General features: G+C 41.6%; 1 protein-coding gene across 1 annotated transcript in view; it reads right to left on the bottom strand.

Annotated features, from left to right (window-relative positions):
* The window catches only part of UNC80 (unc-80 homolog, NALCN channel complex subunit), a 417216-nt gene that overhangs the window by 56786 nt on the left and 342506 nt on the right, over positions 1 to 17924 (bottom strand). The window contains 1 exon segment of the mRNA XM_030209474.1: positions 3129 to 3308. Coding sequence (XP_030065334.1) covers positions 3129 to 3308 — 180 coding nt within the window.

Below are 17924 nucleotides of genomic sequence, written 5' to 3'. Positions count from 1 at the left end.
GGGAGGGGGCTGTTTTTCCCGTACACCAGGTCCCTTTTTACTGCAGTGGGTAAAAAGTCCCCAGACAAACATGACCATGTGTTAAGAGAACTCTTACCATGTGGCCATGTGGTGGGGAGCCCTTACTGCCACCCATTGAGGTGACGATAAGGGCTCATGCGGTAACCTGGAGGTAACCGGGCAGTGTGTGGTGATGCCTGATTACCACCGGGTTACCACCATGCAAGCCATTTCTGGGGTTTTTCTTTTCCCCCTGAAAATAGCGCATGCTTGGGGCGGAACTACGCTGGCGGCTGTGTTGGGCTGGCGGTACTCCCGATTTAGCTTTCGATAAGAGATGCTTTGTAAAAGACCCCTTCAGCTTTCTGATTGGCCAGTGTTGCATCATATGATATGTGGTGATTTCATGAACCATCCCCATTATCTGGCACCGTTTATTAATTTATTTAATCACATTTATGGATCGCCTCTATGAAAAGACATAATGTGGTAGATATTCAGGTTTTTTGGCCGCCGCTGGCTTTATCCCTGGATATTCAATGCCAGACCATGTGCAGGCACCATCATTGAATATCCAGGCTTACACGACCAGTTAAAACTTACGTGGTTAAGTGCAATATTCAGCACTTAACCGCAGAAAGTGAATTGCATAAAGATAGGACTGTGTTTATATGGTCCTATTTATTCAGTTACTGCTAATGGGTTAAGTGCTCTAAACTGAATAAGTGTCGAGTCTATTCCAAACCACCCACAAAATAGCCAGTTTTGAGTTAGGAGCTAATCATAAATATTTAATGGCACTATCCAGTTAAGTCCTGCTGAATATGCCTGTTTAGCCCCAGATGAGCAATTTAAACAGGCAGGAGCCGTTTCTGGCTGTTTAAATCACTTTGAATATTGACCCCAATATGATTTGTACATACACAAGAAGTATATAACAATAATCCCACAATCAATTCTGCTCCAATCCCCCCCTCAGAAATATAATACATACATAACTGAATACATCAATAAAAACTTCCCTCCCAACCCATCCCTGAATCCTCCATGATTAAGCCTTCAAAATACCCTACAGCCCTCAAAATCCTGATAAGACAACCTAAAGTACCAGGTTATCTACTGCTTGTGGAACTTCCACAAATCTGCACGTTGCCAGATTGCTTCAGGCAAGGCATTCCATTCCAATGGTGCAGCCACTGAAAAAAACATGGTATCATACATCAGCATTTTTCAACTAGTGTGCCGTGGCTGGTCCGCAGGTGTGCCACTGGAGGTGAGGGTCATTTATTACTAGGGCCAGCTTAATTTGTGCTGGAATGGAGTGTACTCTTTAAAATGTTCTTGTCTCTAGGATTTGGTGGCAGCAAGTAGTGATTCATTTGGCCTGCTCGCACCAACCTCAGAGCCTTCTCTCTGATGTCAATTTTTGCTTCCGCATAAGTGGGAAGCAGCAGAGAAAAGGTTCTAGGGTTGGCGCAAGCAGGCTGTCTGAATGGCAGCTCACTACCACTGACTGTTAGAGAGAAAATTCTTTTTAAAAAGTACACGGGAAGGGGCTCAAGAGAGACAAAGAGAGCTGCCTGGTCACCGGCTGGAGAAGGAACAGGAGGAAGAGATACTGTACTATTTGTGGGGGTGGGGGAAGCGAAGGTAAATGCTGGACTATTTGTGGGGGGGGGGGGGGAAGAGAAGGTAAAATGCTGGACAGTGTATGGGGATGGGGTAAAGAAGGTAAAATGCTGGACCATGTGTGAGTGTGTGTGTGTGTGGGGGGGGGGGGGCAGGGGGAAGAAGTTAAAATGCTGGACCGTGTGTGGGGGTGTACCATAACAATTTTAGCACCGTGTAAGTATGTCGTGAGATGAAAAAGGTTGAAAATCTCTGCCACATATTCTCCAAATGGGACTCTCATAACCCTAGCAACACAAGCAGGCTTTGATTCACAGACTGCAAAGGCTCCCATGATTGATATTCCTGTAACCTTCCACAAAGGTAATCCAGGACTAATCCCCTCAACACTTTAAATGTCATCACCATCAGCTTGAACTATACCTGATAGTCAATGGGCAGCTAGTGCAGGGAATAAAAGAGCATGTGGTTGCTCCCAAAGAGTAAGACAAACACACATTCCAAAGAAGTAAGGACAAATATATAACATTTTCTGCATTCAATCTAAAATCCAAATTGCAATAGTTCCTCATATTACATATTACAGATGAGCTGCCTTCCCCAACCCTTACTGCATTCATTAAAAGCATGAAAACTTATGATATACTTAAAATGTTGGGGGTGGGGAATTCTACAGCAGGGTACCTCCATTTAGGTGCCCCAGTAATGTGAGGTGTGGACGCCCAAGTGTCCTTATAGAAAACCCGCATAAATCCAGTATCAGTGAGTCTACATTTAAGTACCTACATGTACACTTGCTATAGAGCTGGCATAAAAGGGGGTGCCTAAGGGGCTCATTTTCAAAGCACTTACACTTACAAAGTTACATAGAGGGGCATTTTAGGGACTGAACTGGGAACCTTCTACATGGAACTGCAGAGCACCACTGTTGAGCTACTGGATTAGCCTCTCTTTATCCCAAGTTTATAAAGCTGATTAAAACCTATTTGAATAGACTTATGGAACCATTATGTAGAATTTCCACCCTTCTTTCACCTCTCTAGTGGACTGCCATGAACCTGCTTCTACACTTCATCTTCCTTTTCCCATCTTTCTTTGTTTTCTTCTCCTTCTTCTCCCTCTTTCTCTATTCCCTACTCTTCTTTTATCACCCATTTTTATTTAATGTTGTAAGCTGCTCAACAGCATTGAATTTGTAATTGATGGTATATCACACCTTTGTAAATAAAATAACATTTAAAAAACATGATTTTTGATGTTATTAGATACCTTCAAAACATCTCCTTGTATGCTACTACATCTTAGCAATTGTTCTAAATGCATTAGGGAGTTTTGCTGCATAAAGAGCATGTGATTAAGGGAGAAGAGATTATTTATTTAAAATATTTCTATCTCATTCAATCGTTATAGTTCTGGGGGGGGGGGGGGGGGGGTTACATGATGAGAGACACTCATCAAACTGCATTCTCCTCCATCGTCTGGATTCCAGAATCACTCACTTTCTTCATCTTCCTCATCCGTACGGCTCAGCGTGTCCTGTGAAGCCTGTTGAGATGGTTCGCTGTCTTGCTCCCAGACTGTGCCAGTGCCCGTGTTGGAGCGGGACATAGTAGCTAGGCTCAGTCTGTATGCTGAAGTCGAAGTACCCACGGTGCTGATCGATGTCTTTCCCTGGTATGCTGCAATGATTAGAAAAGAGCCCTGTTACTACACCTTGTCAAAAAGAGGGCATGAAAATGTTGGGGGAAAACAGGAAGATGGTAAAGAAGGTGAAATGCAAAAGAGAGTTGAGAAAAGATGAAAGATTGGAAAAGGTCAGAAGGGAGTAGAAAAGAAGGTGGGGATAGGAGTGAAGGAAAGAATGTGAAAGATGAGGTTAAGGCAGTGGCGTAGCCAGACCTGTCATTTTGGGTGAGCCCACAGTTAAAATGCGTTGGCCTTTCACCTCCCCCCCCCCCATTTGCCCTGCAGCTCTCTCCCTCTTCTCTGCCCCCAGATCTGGCATTTGCTCCCCCACCTGTGGCCTGGCAACTCCCCCATCTACCTTAGCATCTTTGCTGGCAGCAGCAGCGACGCATATTCGCTGTCTGTGCCAACCTCGCAGGCTTCCCTCTGCTGCATCCTGCCAGAGAGGGAACAGGAAGTGACATTAGTGAGAGTGGGATGCAACACAGGGAAGCCTGCAGGAGTGATGCAGCCAGTGAATGTACGCTGCTGCCTGCAAAAATGCTGAGGGGGCAAATGCTGGATGCAGGGGTGGGGGAGTGAGGTGGCTGAGGCTGACTTTCTTGGTGGGCCAGACAGGATGGACCTGAGTCTGGAATGGTTGGGCCCCGCCTACCCAGGTCCACCCATAACTATGCCACTGTTGGGGTAAGGAATGAAGAGTAGATGGAGAACATAAGAGAGGGCATGGGATGTAGTTTGTTCACAGAAAGTGAACTAAGTTTGAAAAGGATAGGAAAAAGAAGTAGTTAAAATGAGGCAAGGGATGTAACGGCTTTTTGGGGTAGGAAACGTTAAGTAGAAATGAAGTAAGTGAGATTTTAATATTTTCTTTGTAACTTGCCTTGAGTAACTGGTGAGGTGAGTCATCCAGTAAAGTAAAGTAAAGTAAAGTAATCTAAAAGCAGTCAAAGATCCTAATTTTGTGTCTCTGGCCAGGACTATGAACAATCATGAGCAATGTCTTTGTTGATTGCCTGTGTTTAATACACCCATGACAGTTCCTTTCTTAATAAATGGTTTAAACATACACAATGCCCCAACTTAAAATGAGACAGATTACTGCAGTATTTTTCGTTTATTTTTTAAATCAAGCCTCTGGAAAGTCTACAAAGGACTAAAGGAGAACTATCAGCAGAAACTATGCACATTCTTAGGTTTTCCTATTTGAAATCCATTTGAAAACTGCACAGAACTTTCCAAGTCCTAGTCAATTAAATGCCTGATAACCAACTGAAGCTAAGTTAGGATCCTAAAAGCCCAAAATCTGTACAGGTTATCTAGATTAGAAAAGGGACATTAAAAGTTTGAAGGTTATGTTCCAAAAGGCTTGCTGAATGTGGAACCTTTAGTATAATGCATGTAAGGCCACAGAACAAATACATTTGACGGCATGCAGTTAAATAGCTATTTTTTTTCTAAAAACATGTTCAAAAAAGAAGTCTGTACATTTACACGTGTGTGTGTGTATGTTTGGGGGGGGGGGGAGGGGATAATTTTACTATGGTTGATCCACGTGGAAAGTCTGTTTTATACGTGGATAAGAGTTTTTATAAAACTGCCCTACTGCATACTGATAGCAACTGAATTCTGGCTTGCTAACCCAGGGAGGATGCTTGGCTGGTGATCTGTGTGCAGGAGTTCCCAGGGACATAGTTTTATAAAATATACAAGTACACATATGCAGGGCAATTATATAACAGTACGCCTGTGTGACGTCTAAAAGAAGGTACCTATTTCCTTTATACAATATTAGCATAACAGGTAAAACAGATCTGGTGTAAATATCGTGCCTAAATTGCCAAAATATGCATAAATTATAGCATTCTGTAATTTACATGCATTTTGTGCCGTCCCCACGCTCCACCTAGACTCTGCCCATGCCAAGCGTATACCCACCTTCAAAATATGTACCATTGCACTGAGGCGCCTTTTTATATAAAAGTGCTTAGCCAGAATGTTAGCATTTACAGTATGCTTGTATGTGCACATGCATGTATACCAATATTCTGCTCATTAACGTGCATAGTTGGCTCCTACATGTTGCACCCACTTTATAGAATTACATCCTTAAAGAGTAATTGTTTAAAGGGGCGCCTTATTTGGAGCCTGTTCTATAAGGTAAAGCAGGTGCCAACTTTCCTTTATAGAATAACAATGTAAACTAGTATTCTGCAAAGGGTGCTCTGCCTGGAGTGCCCTTAATAGAATACTAGCTTAAATGCAGATCTCACACCTGGGTGTGGCATTTATGCCTGCTGGAACCTGGTATAAATGCTGGGGCCCAACTCATGGCAGTTAGGTATGCAAATGACATTATTCTATGATATTGTGCCTAAATCCTGGGAATGCTCCTGCCCCTCCTATGGCCACGGCCCCTTTTGAGTTGTGCACTATGAATTTCAGGCACAATGTTACAGAATTGGGCACAGAGTAGATCTGTGTGTAATTTCCAATTATTGACAATTAAGTGCTGGGTTAACGCGGGAGCCCTCAATGGGTGGCAGTAAGGGCTTCCCCCCCCCCCCCGAAATGGCCGCACGGCGACACCTACTTAACATGCCCCAAAATTTCTGCACCCAACTTTGGGCAACTTATATAAAATCCAAGAGGTAATGTACTGTATTCTGTAAGTTACACACCACCTGCAGAATACGCACTAGCAAAAATATGCACATAATTATAGAACAGTGCGCAGCCAGATTAATATTTACATGTGTATGTGTTCATATACGTGTGCCAATAGTTTATTAAATGTATTATACCGCCTTGCATAATTCAAATATCAAGGTGGTTTACAATAATTTAAAAAATACATATAAATTCAAGAAACAGAACTACATTAAAATAGGAAAGCGCATTCATATCAGATCATGCATACCAACCATTGCATAAGTTAAACATCAATTCCCAATAAAAGCCAAAGTAAAAAATAAGCTTTCAAAAGGCATTTAAACTGAACTAAAGATCTTTCCTCCCTTAAATACCCTGGCAACACAGCAAAAAATGCCCGCTTCCTAGACCTGGACAAATGTACCTCCTTCATTTCATGACTGGAAAATGCATGCTTGCTGCCTAACTTTAGGTGGCTCCTTATATAATTGCTCCATGCTTTTGGGGCTCATTCTGGGAGCCTATTTTTTTTTAAGGCACATAAGCTCATATGTTGACTTTTCACATAGGTAATATCAGGGCCGTAAGCAGTGCGTGTTGCAACTTATACATATACATGTGTGAGTGATGGATTTTAACAAAATTGTGCATCTAAGGAGGGCCAAAAAAAGTGAAGCACAGAAAAACAGGAATTCTCAAAGTCCATCAGTATTTTATTAAAGTTTCTCAATGCAGTGTGTGCAGAAGACTCACTTGACACAGCCGTGTTTCAGCAACTCGTGCCTTCGTCAAGAGTCTTCTAAAGAGTCTTTACAAAAATGTCAAAAATAAATATGAAACACAGGTATGAAAAGTAATAAAACAACAGAATGATAAAATATCATCATACAATAAAATATATGAGACCTCAATACGAACATATAAATATCTATCTTGTTAGAAATGCCAAATAAATAGATATTAAAATAACATATAAAAGAGATTAATGTACAAAATAAATATGAGGGTCTTTACTAAGGCGTGTTCACGTTTTTAGTGAGTGTTAAAATTGTGGGCGTGCTAAAAGATAGAGACACCAATGCATGCCTATGGGGTCTCTAACGTTTAGTGCACCCACATTTTAGTGCGCACTAAAAATGTGAGCGTGCCTTAGTAAAAGACATCCTATATTAAAAATAATAATCAATAAATAATAATTTAAATACTTTAGCCAAAACAGAATAACTATTATAGAAGCAGATATGCCAAGCTACAACAAACTAAACAAAGAGCTAATAATACAGTAGGCCAATTATATATATATATATATATATATATATATATATATATATACATATCTGAAGTATCATGAGACAGCTACAAAAGTGTGAGTTTATATAGGTATGGATGTAGATGTACTAGATTTTATATTTCCTATATAAACTCATACTTTTGCGGCTTTCTGAAATCATCCTTTCAATTTATATGTGATCTAGATATGTAAATGCTTGACCTATCTTGAAAATTTTGTATGAATTGGGTATGAAACCAAAAGTTATTAGGTGGCAAATAGGAGTATGTAGCTCTCATGACAAATTTCTGTGTCATGATACTAGTAGATCCCTCACATCTAAAACTGTAGTATAGATCATATATACAGTGGGGGAAATAAGTATTTGATCCCTTGCTGATTTTGTAAGTTTGCCCACTGACAAAGACATGAGCAGCCCATAATTGAAGGGTAGGTTATTGGTAACAGTGAGAGATAGCACATCACAAATTAAATCCGGAAAATCACATTGTGGAAAGTATATGAATTTATTTGCATTCTGCAGAGGGAAATAAGTATTTGATCCCCCACCAACCAGTAAGAGATCTGGCCCCTACAGACCAGGTAGATGCTCCAAATCAACTCGTTACCTGCATGACAGACAGCTGTCGGCAATGGTCACCTGTATGAAAGACACCTGTCCACAGACTCAGTGAATCAGTCAGACTCTAACCTCTACAAAATGGCCAAGAGCAAGGAGCTGTCTAAGGATGTCAGGGACAAGATCATACACCTGCACAAGGCTGGAATGGGCTACAAAACCATCAGTAAGACGCTGGGCGAGAAGGAGACAACTGTTGGTGCCATAGTAAGAAAATGGAAGAAGTACAAAATGACTGTCAATCGACAAAGATCTGGGGCTCCACGCAAAATCTCACCTCGTGGGGTATCCTTGATCATGAGGAAGGTTAGAAATCAGCCTACAACTACAAGGGGGGAACTTGTCAATGATCTCAAGGCAGCTGGGACCACTGTCACCACGAAAACCATTGGTAACACATTACGACATAACGGATTGCAATCCTGCAGTGCCCGCAAGGTCCCCCTGCTCCGGAAGGCACATGTGACGGCCCGTCTGAAGTTTGCCAGTGAACACCTGGATGATGCCGAGAGTGATTGGGAGAAGGTGCTGTGGTCAGATGAGACAAAATTGAGCTCTTTGGCATGAACTCAACTCGCCGTGTTTGGAGGAAGAGAAATGCTGCCTATGACCCAAAGAACACCGTCCCCACTGTCAAGCATGGAGGTGGAAATGTTATGTTTTGGGGGTGTTTCTCTGCTAAGGGCACAGGACTACTTCACCGCATCAATGGGAGAATGGATGGGGCCATGTACCATACAATTCTGAGTGACAACCTCCTTCCCTCCGCCAGGGCCTTAAAAATGGGTCGTGGCTGGGTCTTCCAGCACGACAATGACCCAAAACATACAGCCAAGGCAACAAAGGAGTGGCTCAGGAAGAAGCACATTAGGGTCATGGAGTGGCCTAGCCAGTCACCAGACCTTAATCCCATTGAAAACTTATGGAGGGAGCTGAAGCTGCGAGTTGCCAAGCGACAGCCCAGAACTCTTAATGATTTAGAGATGATCTGCAAAGAGGAGTGGACCAAAATTCCTCCTGACATGTGTGCAAACCTCATCATCAACTACAGAAGACGTCTGACCGCTGTGCTTGCCAACAAGGGTTTTGCCACCAAGTATTAGGTCTTGTTTGCCAGAGGGATTAAATACTTATTTCCCTCTGCAGAATGCAAATAAATTCATATACTTTCCACAATGTGATTTTCCGGATTTAATTTGTGATGTGCTATCTCTCACTGTTACCAATAACCTACCCTTCAATTATGGGCTGCTCATGTCTTTGTCAGTGGGCAAACTTACAAAATCAGCAAGGGATCAAATACTTATTTCCACCACTGTAGCTTAATCATTGTGTATATTTTTTAATCATTGTTTATCTTAGACAATAATGCCTTATATATTCTCCATTTAAAGTGAACCTCTAATAAAAGTCTCATTTACCTAATACGAGTCCAGAAGAATCTGCAGTAATTTTTGAAGCAGTCTGTAGTGATTTAGCAGGCTGTACTTTTAGAGCAAAACATTTTGGCAATGAGGGTGAGATTCGTAGAAGGAATGGCACTTTTTAACAGGAAAGAAGAGGAGAGTGTTGAAATCCCAGGTTGGGATGGGGGTACCATATGGTATTATAGCCACTGAGTGGTCAAAATGTGCAGGATTATGTGAGGAGTGGGATTCCTGTTTAAAGGAATCAGAGCCTTTGGATGTGGTTCGTTGTATGCAAAAAATTGAAATAGAAAGGGAGAAAGAACAGCATTGTATTGGGCGGTGTGGATGGATTTTGTTGACCACTTATCAGAAAATCCATCAGAGCAGGGATGAACAGTATAGGAAAATGGTAGAATTGGAGCGACAGGTGTGTGATCTACGCAGTCAAAATGAGATACTTAATTGTCAGAATACGTTACTGACTGATAAGCTGAATACATATCAAACCATTGCTGGGCATGCTGCTGTGAGAGTGGTACAATATAAATATAAGAAGCGAAGGGGAAAAATTAATAAAAAGAAAATATATTTATGCATTACTAAAGCAGGGTTGGATTCACAGTCCCACCATCTGTCACTGGACGGCGGCAGATCATTTAGATGAGTTTTTTCATGGCTGATCACATACAAATTGTGCATTACATTGATGATATAATGGTTTAAGGGGATACACAAGAAGATGTTTAGACTCATTTAGAGTCATTGATTGCATATTTAAAGGACAAGGGATGGGAGATAAATCCTAATAAGATATGAGGACTGACACAGACAGTGAAATTTTTAGGCATTGGAATTTGTTCCTCTCTGTAATAATAAGGAGGCACAATGATCTATTGGATTATTTGGCTTTTGGAAGCAGCACATACCCCACTTAAGTCAAATTCTAGCACCGAGTAATCAGGAAAAGATATGACCTTGAGTGGGGGGGGGGGGGGGGGGGGGGGGAAGAGTAACAGGCGTTTGAGGCAGTGCAGCAGATAATACTGATTGCCTTAGATCTGAAGCCAGTGTAACTAGGAGAGGTACAATTAAGTGTCTTACTGAATGAAAATTATGCTAATTAGAGCCTTTGGCAAAAACAAAAGAATTGAGTACCACTAGGGTTTAAGAGCTGTATGCTGCCAGAAGCAGGAATAAAGTACACTCCTTTTGAGAAACAGCCGCTAGCATGTTATTGGGCTTAGTAGATACTGAGCAGCTAACTATAGGACATTAGAATGCAGTGGAGAAGGAGGAAGTAGTTAATATGCAGAGTTATACAGTATGTTGTTTATATGGCTTTGAAAACTGAGAATTTGGGATAATGTCATGTACATACTGACTCATGGTCGGTGGCAAATGAATTAGCCACTTGGCTACCTACTTGGTACAAAAATAATTGGAAATTTTATACCAAGGATTGTGGGGCAGAGATTTGTGGTACGATATTTGGAATTATGTACAAAATACTAATGTTACTGTTTTTCATGTAGATGTCCATTGCGAGGGTGATACTTTAGAACGTCTCTACAACACAGCGGCTGATGAATAAAGTAAAATCACACCCCTCGAGCTGGAAACTGTGGAAGAGCCAGATAATTGCTCAGGTTTGGTGAAATGGGCACACCAAAAATGTGGACACCTTGGAGGAAAGGCCACTTACAGGTGGGCAACAGATCGTGGCATTAGTTTAACTATGCTATTAAAACTGTTATTGCTCAATGTCTGGTCTGTTAATACCAGACTAGGCGATCTGCCCACATGACTAAGGGGCAATTACAAAGGGGAAAATTACCTGGACATATTTGGCAGATGGATTACATAGGACCCTTACCTAATTTGCAAGGATGTCAATATGTGTGCACAGCAGTAGATACTTATTCTGGATATTTAATTGCATATCCTTGCAGGTGAGCTACTCAAGCTAACACTATTAAAATGTTAGTATTGATATCCCTTTATGATGTTATTCCTCTCCAAATTTAAACTAATAATGATTCCTATTTTACAGACCAATTAGTACAACAATATGCCTCAGGCCATAATATAACATTGTCCTGATCCTCCGATCGGGGCAAGAAAAATGGACTTATGTTCTAGCAAATAAGTGTTATCTTAGAGAGTAACTTATCTGTCTAAATGCTTTATTCATAGATCCTTGTAAGAATCAGTATAATCTTCCTTCTTACGGTGTCCTTGGGTATGGCTATTACCCCCGGTTTACACCTACAACTCACCGCCAAGATCGGGGCAAACTGATTGGGGGATAGAAGAATCATAATGAAATCTGACAACAAGATAACTACACATGCTCAGCTTACTAAATGTGTCCTATAGCAACTATTATTTTCAGAGAAACAAAAACTCAAATATGGAAAGGAGTCCTGCCACACGAATGAGCTTAATATGACTTGCACAAGTCAGAGACAAACAATACAGCAATGTTGTCCTAAAATGCGGACATTGTTGACATTTATACTACTAATGAGTCATTAGTTTATGTTTATAACCTAATTCATAGGTATTCTCAATAACTCCCTCTCCTCTATTCAACTGTCCACCACATATATTCTCACCAGCCTTAAAGAATTCTTGTAATAGTTTAGGAACCTCAGCTGTGCATATTGCCAAAGCAATTTTATGGCAATAAAACTTGCACACAACTCTTCATCGGCTCATCATGATGCCACATTTTTATCTATAAACTTTTATTCTTTTATATAAATATTTTTTAAGCCTATACTTGAATACTCATCTTATTTCAGAGAATTGAACCCAGGGGTTGTTGTTAACGTCACGGGATTTGGAGGCACTTGAATGTAATGGGGACACTAGAAAAGAGCATACGAATTTGTCATCAAAACAATGGTCAGCATTAAAGAACTTATGTGATGATCGGTCAATTATAATACTTAAAGCGGACAAGGGAGGTGCAACAGTTGTTTGGGATCGGGAGTTGTATCAGCTGGAGGCGACCCGACAATTACAGGACAATACTACATATAGATACTTCTGGAGGATCTGATGGAGGGTTTGCAGATGAGAATAAAAGAACTAGTGACACAAGTGGTTAAAGATAATGTATTGACAGCTAAAGAGGGCAGGTTCCTGATGGAAGGATACCCGCAAACACCAAAGCTCTATTTTGTACCTAAGATTCATAAAGAGGCTGCACATCGACTGGGGCGCCCCATAGTTTCGACTAAATCATTGGTGTTGGAACCACTTTCAAAGTTTATAGATGTATTTTTAAGGGATAGGGTAGTACAGATGCCATCATATTTGAAGGACTCATCTCATTTTTTGCGTGAGATAGATCAAGTGACTGGAATGACGGAGGAGACTTGGATGGTGTCTCTGGATTTAGTGGCTGTGTACTCATATCCCCCAAACAGGAGCTATGGAAGTTATCCAAGAAACATTGGATTTAAGAGCAGGGCCCCAAAGAATACCATCGGAATTCATCATTCAGTTGGCTGAACTAGTTATTTATCAGAATTATTTTTGGTATTGTGAACATTTTTATCAACAAACAGAGGGAGTTGCGATGGGTGCAACAGCGGCACCATCAATAGTTACTCTGTATATTGGACGGATGGAAGCACAGCTGATATACCCATCTGAAAAATTCAGAGCAGTCCATATGTGGAGATGATTTTTAGATGACATATTTTCCTTTTGGACGGGGATGGAGGCAGCATTGAATGACTTTGTGGAATGGCTGAATGCCTTAGATGCAAATATAAAGTTTACGAAAACGGCAAGTAACATAGTAACATAGTATCATAGTAGATGACGGCAGAAAAAGACCTGCATGGTCCATCCAGTCTGCCCATGACAAACTCATATGTGTATACCTTACCTTGAATTTGTACCTGTCCTTTTCAGGGCACAGACCATATAAGTCTGCCCAGCAGTATTTCCCGCCTCCCAACCACCAGTGTAAAACAGCTTTGGAATTTCTGGACATATTGGTGATTAAGAAGGGATGTACAGTTTCAATGATTTTATATCGTAAACCTATCAGCCATAATACACTGCTCCAGTTTGGAAGTTTTCACTCGCACAACTTAAAATATAGTCTACCTATTAGCCAGTTTCTGTGGGCTAGGAGAGTCTGCTCCACTTTACAGGAATTTAAGAAACATGCTAAAGAACTCCAAGATAGGTTTCTAGAAAGGGGATACCCGAAGTCAGCTGTGAGAAAGACGTACCTTAGAGCACGGTTTGCTCAACGCCCATTGTTGCTTGGTGAAGGAAATAGAGACAATGATGACAGTTTAACGTGTGTACTCCTATTCACAGATATGGCTCAGAAGGTGGTCCAGATAATTAGAACTCACTGGCATGTGGTTCAATTGTATCCTTGCTTCCAGGAACTACCTATGATATCTTATACAAGAGGGAAAACCATAGGGGAGTGGTTGGCACCTAATAAGTTCTGGGAACCGGGGACAAGGGGAGAACAGGAGGGAGAACATAATATTTGTGGGAGGTGTCAATGGTGTAGGTTGGCGATTATGGGGGTAGAGTGGTGTGTCCCCAATGGGAGGAAGATCAAGGCTTGGGATAAAACGAATTGTGAGATGAAAAATGTAGTGTACACCATTGAATGCTCATGTAAGTTAGTATACGTGGGTAGGAGTTCTCGCCCTTTAAAAATAAGATTAACAGGACATAAGTCCCGGATTGCCACGAATAACACACAGGCCCCTCTGGTAGAGCATTGGATGGAGAAGGGACATAGGGTGGAAGATATCAGGTGGAGAATTCTGGAGCATGTACAGTGGTGGAAATAAGTATTTGATCCCTTGCTGATTTTGTAAGTTTGCCCACTGACAAAGACATGAGCAGCCCATAATTGAAGGGTAGGTTATTGGTAACAGTGAGAGATAGCACATCACAAATTAAATCCGGAAAATCACATTGTGGAAAGTATATGAATTTATTTGCATTCTGCAGAGGGAAATAAGTATTTAATCCCTCTGGCAAACAAGACCTAATACTTGGTGGCAAAACCCTTGTTGGCAAGCACAGCGGTCAGACGTCTTCTGTAGTTGATGATGAGGTTTGCACACATGTCAGGAGGAATTTTGGTCCACTCCTCTTTGCAGATCATCTCTAAATCATTAAGAGTTCTGGGCTGTCGCTTGGCAACTCGCAGCTTCAGCTCCCTCCATAAGTTTTCAATGGGATTAAGGTCTGGTGACTGGCTAGGCCACTCCATGACCCTAATGTGCTTCTTCCTGAGCCACTCCTTTGTTGCCTTGGCTGTATGTTTTGGGTCATTGTCGTGCTGGAAGACCCAGCCACGACCCATTTTTAAGGCCCTGGCGGAGGGAAGGAGGTTGTCACTCAGAATTGTACGGTACATGGCCCCATCCATTCTCCCATTGATGCGGTGAAGTAGTCCTGTGCCCTTAGCAGAGAAACACCCCCAAAACATAACATTTCCACCTCCATGCTTGACAGTGGGGACGGTGTTCTTTGGGTCATAGGCAGCATTTCTCTTCCTCCAAACACGGCGAGTTGAGTTCATGCCAAAGAGCTCAATTTTTGTCTCATCTGACCACAGCACCTTCTCCCAATCACTCTCGGCATCATCCAGGTGTTCACTGGCAAACTTCAGACGGGCCGTCACATGTGCCTTCCGGAGCAGGGGGACCTTGCGGGCACTGCAGGATTGCAATCCGTTATGTCGTAATGTGTTACCAATGGTTTTCGTGGTGACAGTGGTCCCAGCTGCCTTGAGATCATTGACAAGTTCCCCCCTTGTAGTTGTAGGCTGATTTCTAACCTTCCTCATGATCAAGGATACCCCACGAGGTGAGATTTTGCGTGGAGCCCCAGATCTTTGTCGATTGACAGTCATTTTGTACTTCTTCCATTTTCTTACTATGGCACCAACAGTTGTCTCCTTCTCGCCCAGCGTCTTACTGATGGTTTTGTAGCCCATTCCAGCCTTGTGCAGGTGTATGATCTTGTCCCTGACATCCTTAGACAGCTCCTTGCTCTTGGCCATTTTGTAGAGGTTAGAGTCTGACTGATTCACTGAGTCTGTGGACAGGTGTCTTTCATACAGGTGACCATTGCCGACAGCTGTCTGTCATGCAGGTAACGAGTTGATTTGGAGCATCTACCTGGTCTGTAGGGGCCAGATCTCTTACTGGTTGGTGGGGGATCAAATACTTATTTCCCTCTGCAGAATGCAAATAAATTCATATACTTTCCACAATGTGATTTTCCGGATTTAATTTGTGATGTGCTATCTCTCACTGTTACCAATAACCTACCCTTCAATTATGGGCTGCTCATGTCTTTGTCAGTGGGCAAACTTACAAAATCAGCAAGGGATCAAATACTTATTTCCACCACTGTATATGTAGGAAAGGAAGGGGGATCAGTGACTAGGGTATTAAACTTTAAAGAGCAGCGATATATTTTTGTTACAGTCAGTAACGCCCATGGGTTTAAATGCGGAACTTGAATGGGCGTCGCTAATGTAGTAATGAACAGCTGTGGCCAACCAGGACTTGGGACGTAGTTAGGGGGCGTCACCCATAATATACTACTAAAGGAGCGTTAGAAGCACGTCGCGGCCATCTTTACAAGGGAATAACCCTGAAATTAGTTGCTTATTTAAGTAGAGCTGGCGCTAAGACGGCGAAAGGGCTCACTTTCCCTCAGTCTGTGACAGCCTGGCATTGAATATTCAGGCATAAAATACTCATGGCAGCCAGTGTTTAAAACAATGTTGTCTGCTGCGGGCTGGATATTACCCAGTATCTTTCTATATTTCTATGAAGATTGATAGTTATCAGTAGACTTATGCAGAATGCCCAAGTTCTACCCTCGCTCTGCCCTGCTGTACAGATAGTTCAAGGATGGTCTGTGAGAATTTTAAGCAGTACTATCCATATAAGGGACATTTGTTTAAACTTTATTTTTAATTAAATTTTCCAATTTTACAACTTTTAGAGTTCTTACAAAGAATCCCCCTGTTACAGAGCAATTCTATAATTGGGTATCTCCATTTAGGTGCCCAGATGCAGTAGGAGGCTATTTTATAAAGGGACCTAGGGGCCTAGGGATCACTATGGTATACTAGCAGTACCTGGTATTGACGTGCCTAACTTTAGGTGTGTGCACTTATGCCAGCAGCTAAATGTGGCAGCTACCCATGTAACTTGCAGTATTTTATAAGTTACGTGCATATGTGTGAGTCCCATCTATGTCCCACCCATGCTCTGTCCTCAAGTACACCCCCTTGCAAATACCTGCTATGTAAGTTAAGCGGGTATTTGCAGAATAGTGCTTAGGCACCCTACTAACATTTACACGTGTAAGTGCCCACAAACACCCATAAATGTTAGCATTTTAAACACTTACCCATGTAACATGCATGTACATGTGAACACCTGCATTACAGAATTACTCTTATACTCCAGCAAAAATTCAAGGATAGGCCCAATTATCCAGAGAGTAGCTGTCGCCACACAGATAAGTGCTTTTGAATACTGGGCCATATGGAATCATAGAGACAGGCACATCTCATCAGCAATGTCTTACTATTTGTATTATTTGATATACATGGCCATGTTTAAAACTGTATTTTATTATAGAACCCAACCAGTGATTAACTGTCAGATAAAAACTGTGGCAATTATTTTTCTGCCCATACTGAGTAAAAATGAAAATGATTGACCTATCTTCTATAAAGTAGTGGAATTGTTGAGTGAGACCTCTTTAAAAGTTAATAAACAAAAATAAAACAAAGAAAATATATAAGGTGATGTTTTGATTGGACTAATTTAAAACTACTCAAAAATATTTTGTTAGTCTAATCAAATGGTATCACCTCATATTACATTTTTAATTTAATTTTTTAATTAACTTGTTTTTATTAATTACCCAATTAAAATATTGAATTATTTCACTGGCACATCATGAATAGGTAGTACTTACAAGTGAAATGGCAAGCAAGCTACTAGAGAGAACACTGAGGGATTCTTTTACCAAGCTGTGGTAAAAATGGCCCTGTGGTAGCAGCGGGGGCCACTTTTCCTGAATGCTAGGGCCCTTTTTACTGCAGGAGATAAAAAGCCCCTAAAAAAATGGTCATGCGGTAAGATAACTCTTACAGTGTGGCCATGCGGCAGGGAGCACTTACCGCCATCCACTGAGGTAGCGGTAAGGGCTCCTGTGGTAACCCAGTGGTAACCGGGCAACACCTACTACCGGGTTAGCACTGTGGTAAAAATTACAAAAATATTTTTCATTGCACCAGAAATGGCACACGCTTGAGGCAGAACTACCGCTGGAGGCTGCGTTGGGCCGGTGTTAGTTCTGGGTTGCCGCACAGCAACCCTTTATTAAAAGGGCCCCTGAGCCAGGAAGGTGAAAAATAGGAGCCAGGATATCTGCATAGCTGTTAATAATGTAGTCTTAAAGAATCACATTTACAGTCATGAAGAAAACATCACTGGTAGGCTTGGATTTTGAAGCCTGAATATTTTGTGGTGAGTCATAACTTTCATGTGGTTTAAAATGCAATGTATCTCATACAAAAGCAGTTCTCAGTAGCCATAGCTATGAGTTT

The sequence above is a fragment of the Microcaecilia unicolor genome, chromosome 7 (genome assembly GCF_901765095.1).
Source record: "Microcaecilia unicolor chromosome 7, aMicUni1.1, whole genome shotgun sequence".
Taxonomy (NCBI): Eukaryota; Metazoa; Chordata; class Amphibia; order Gymnophiona; family Siphonopidae; genus Microcaecilia; species Microcaecilia unicolor.
This window is presented reverse-complemented; position numbering and strand designations above follow the sequence as displayed.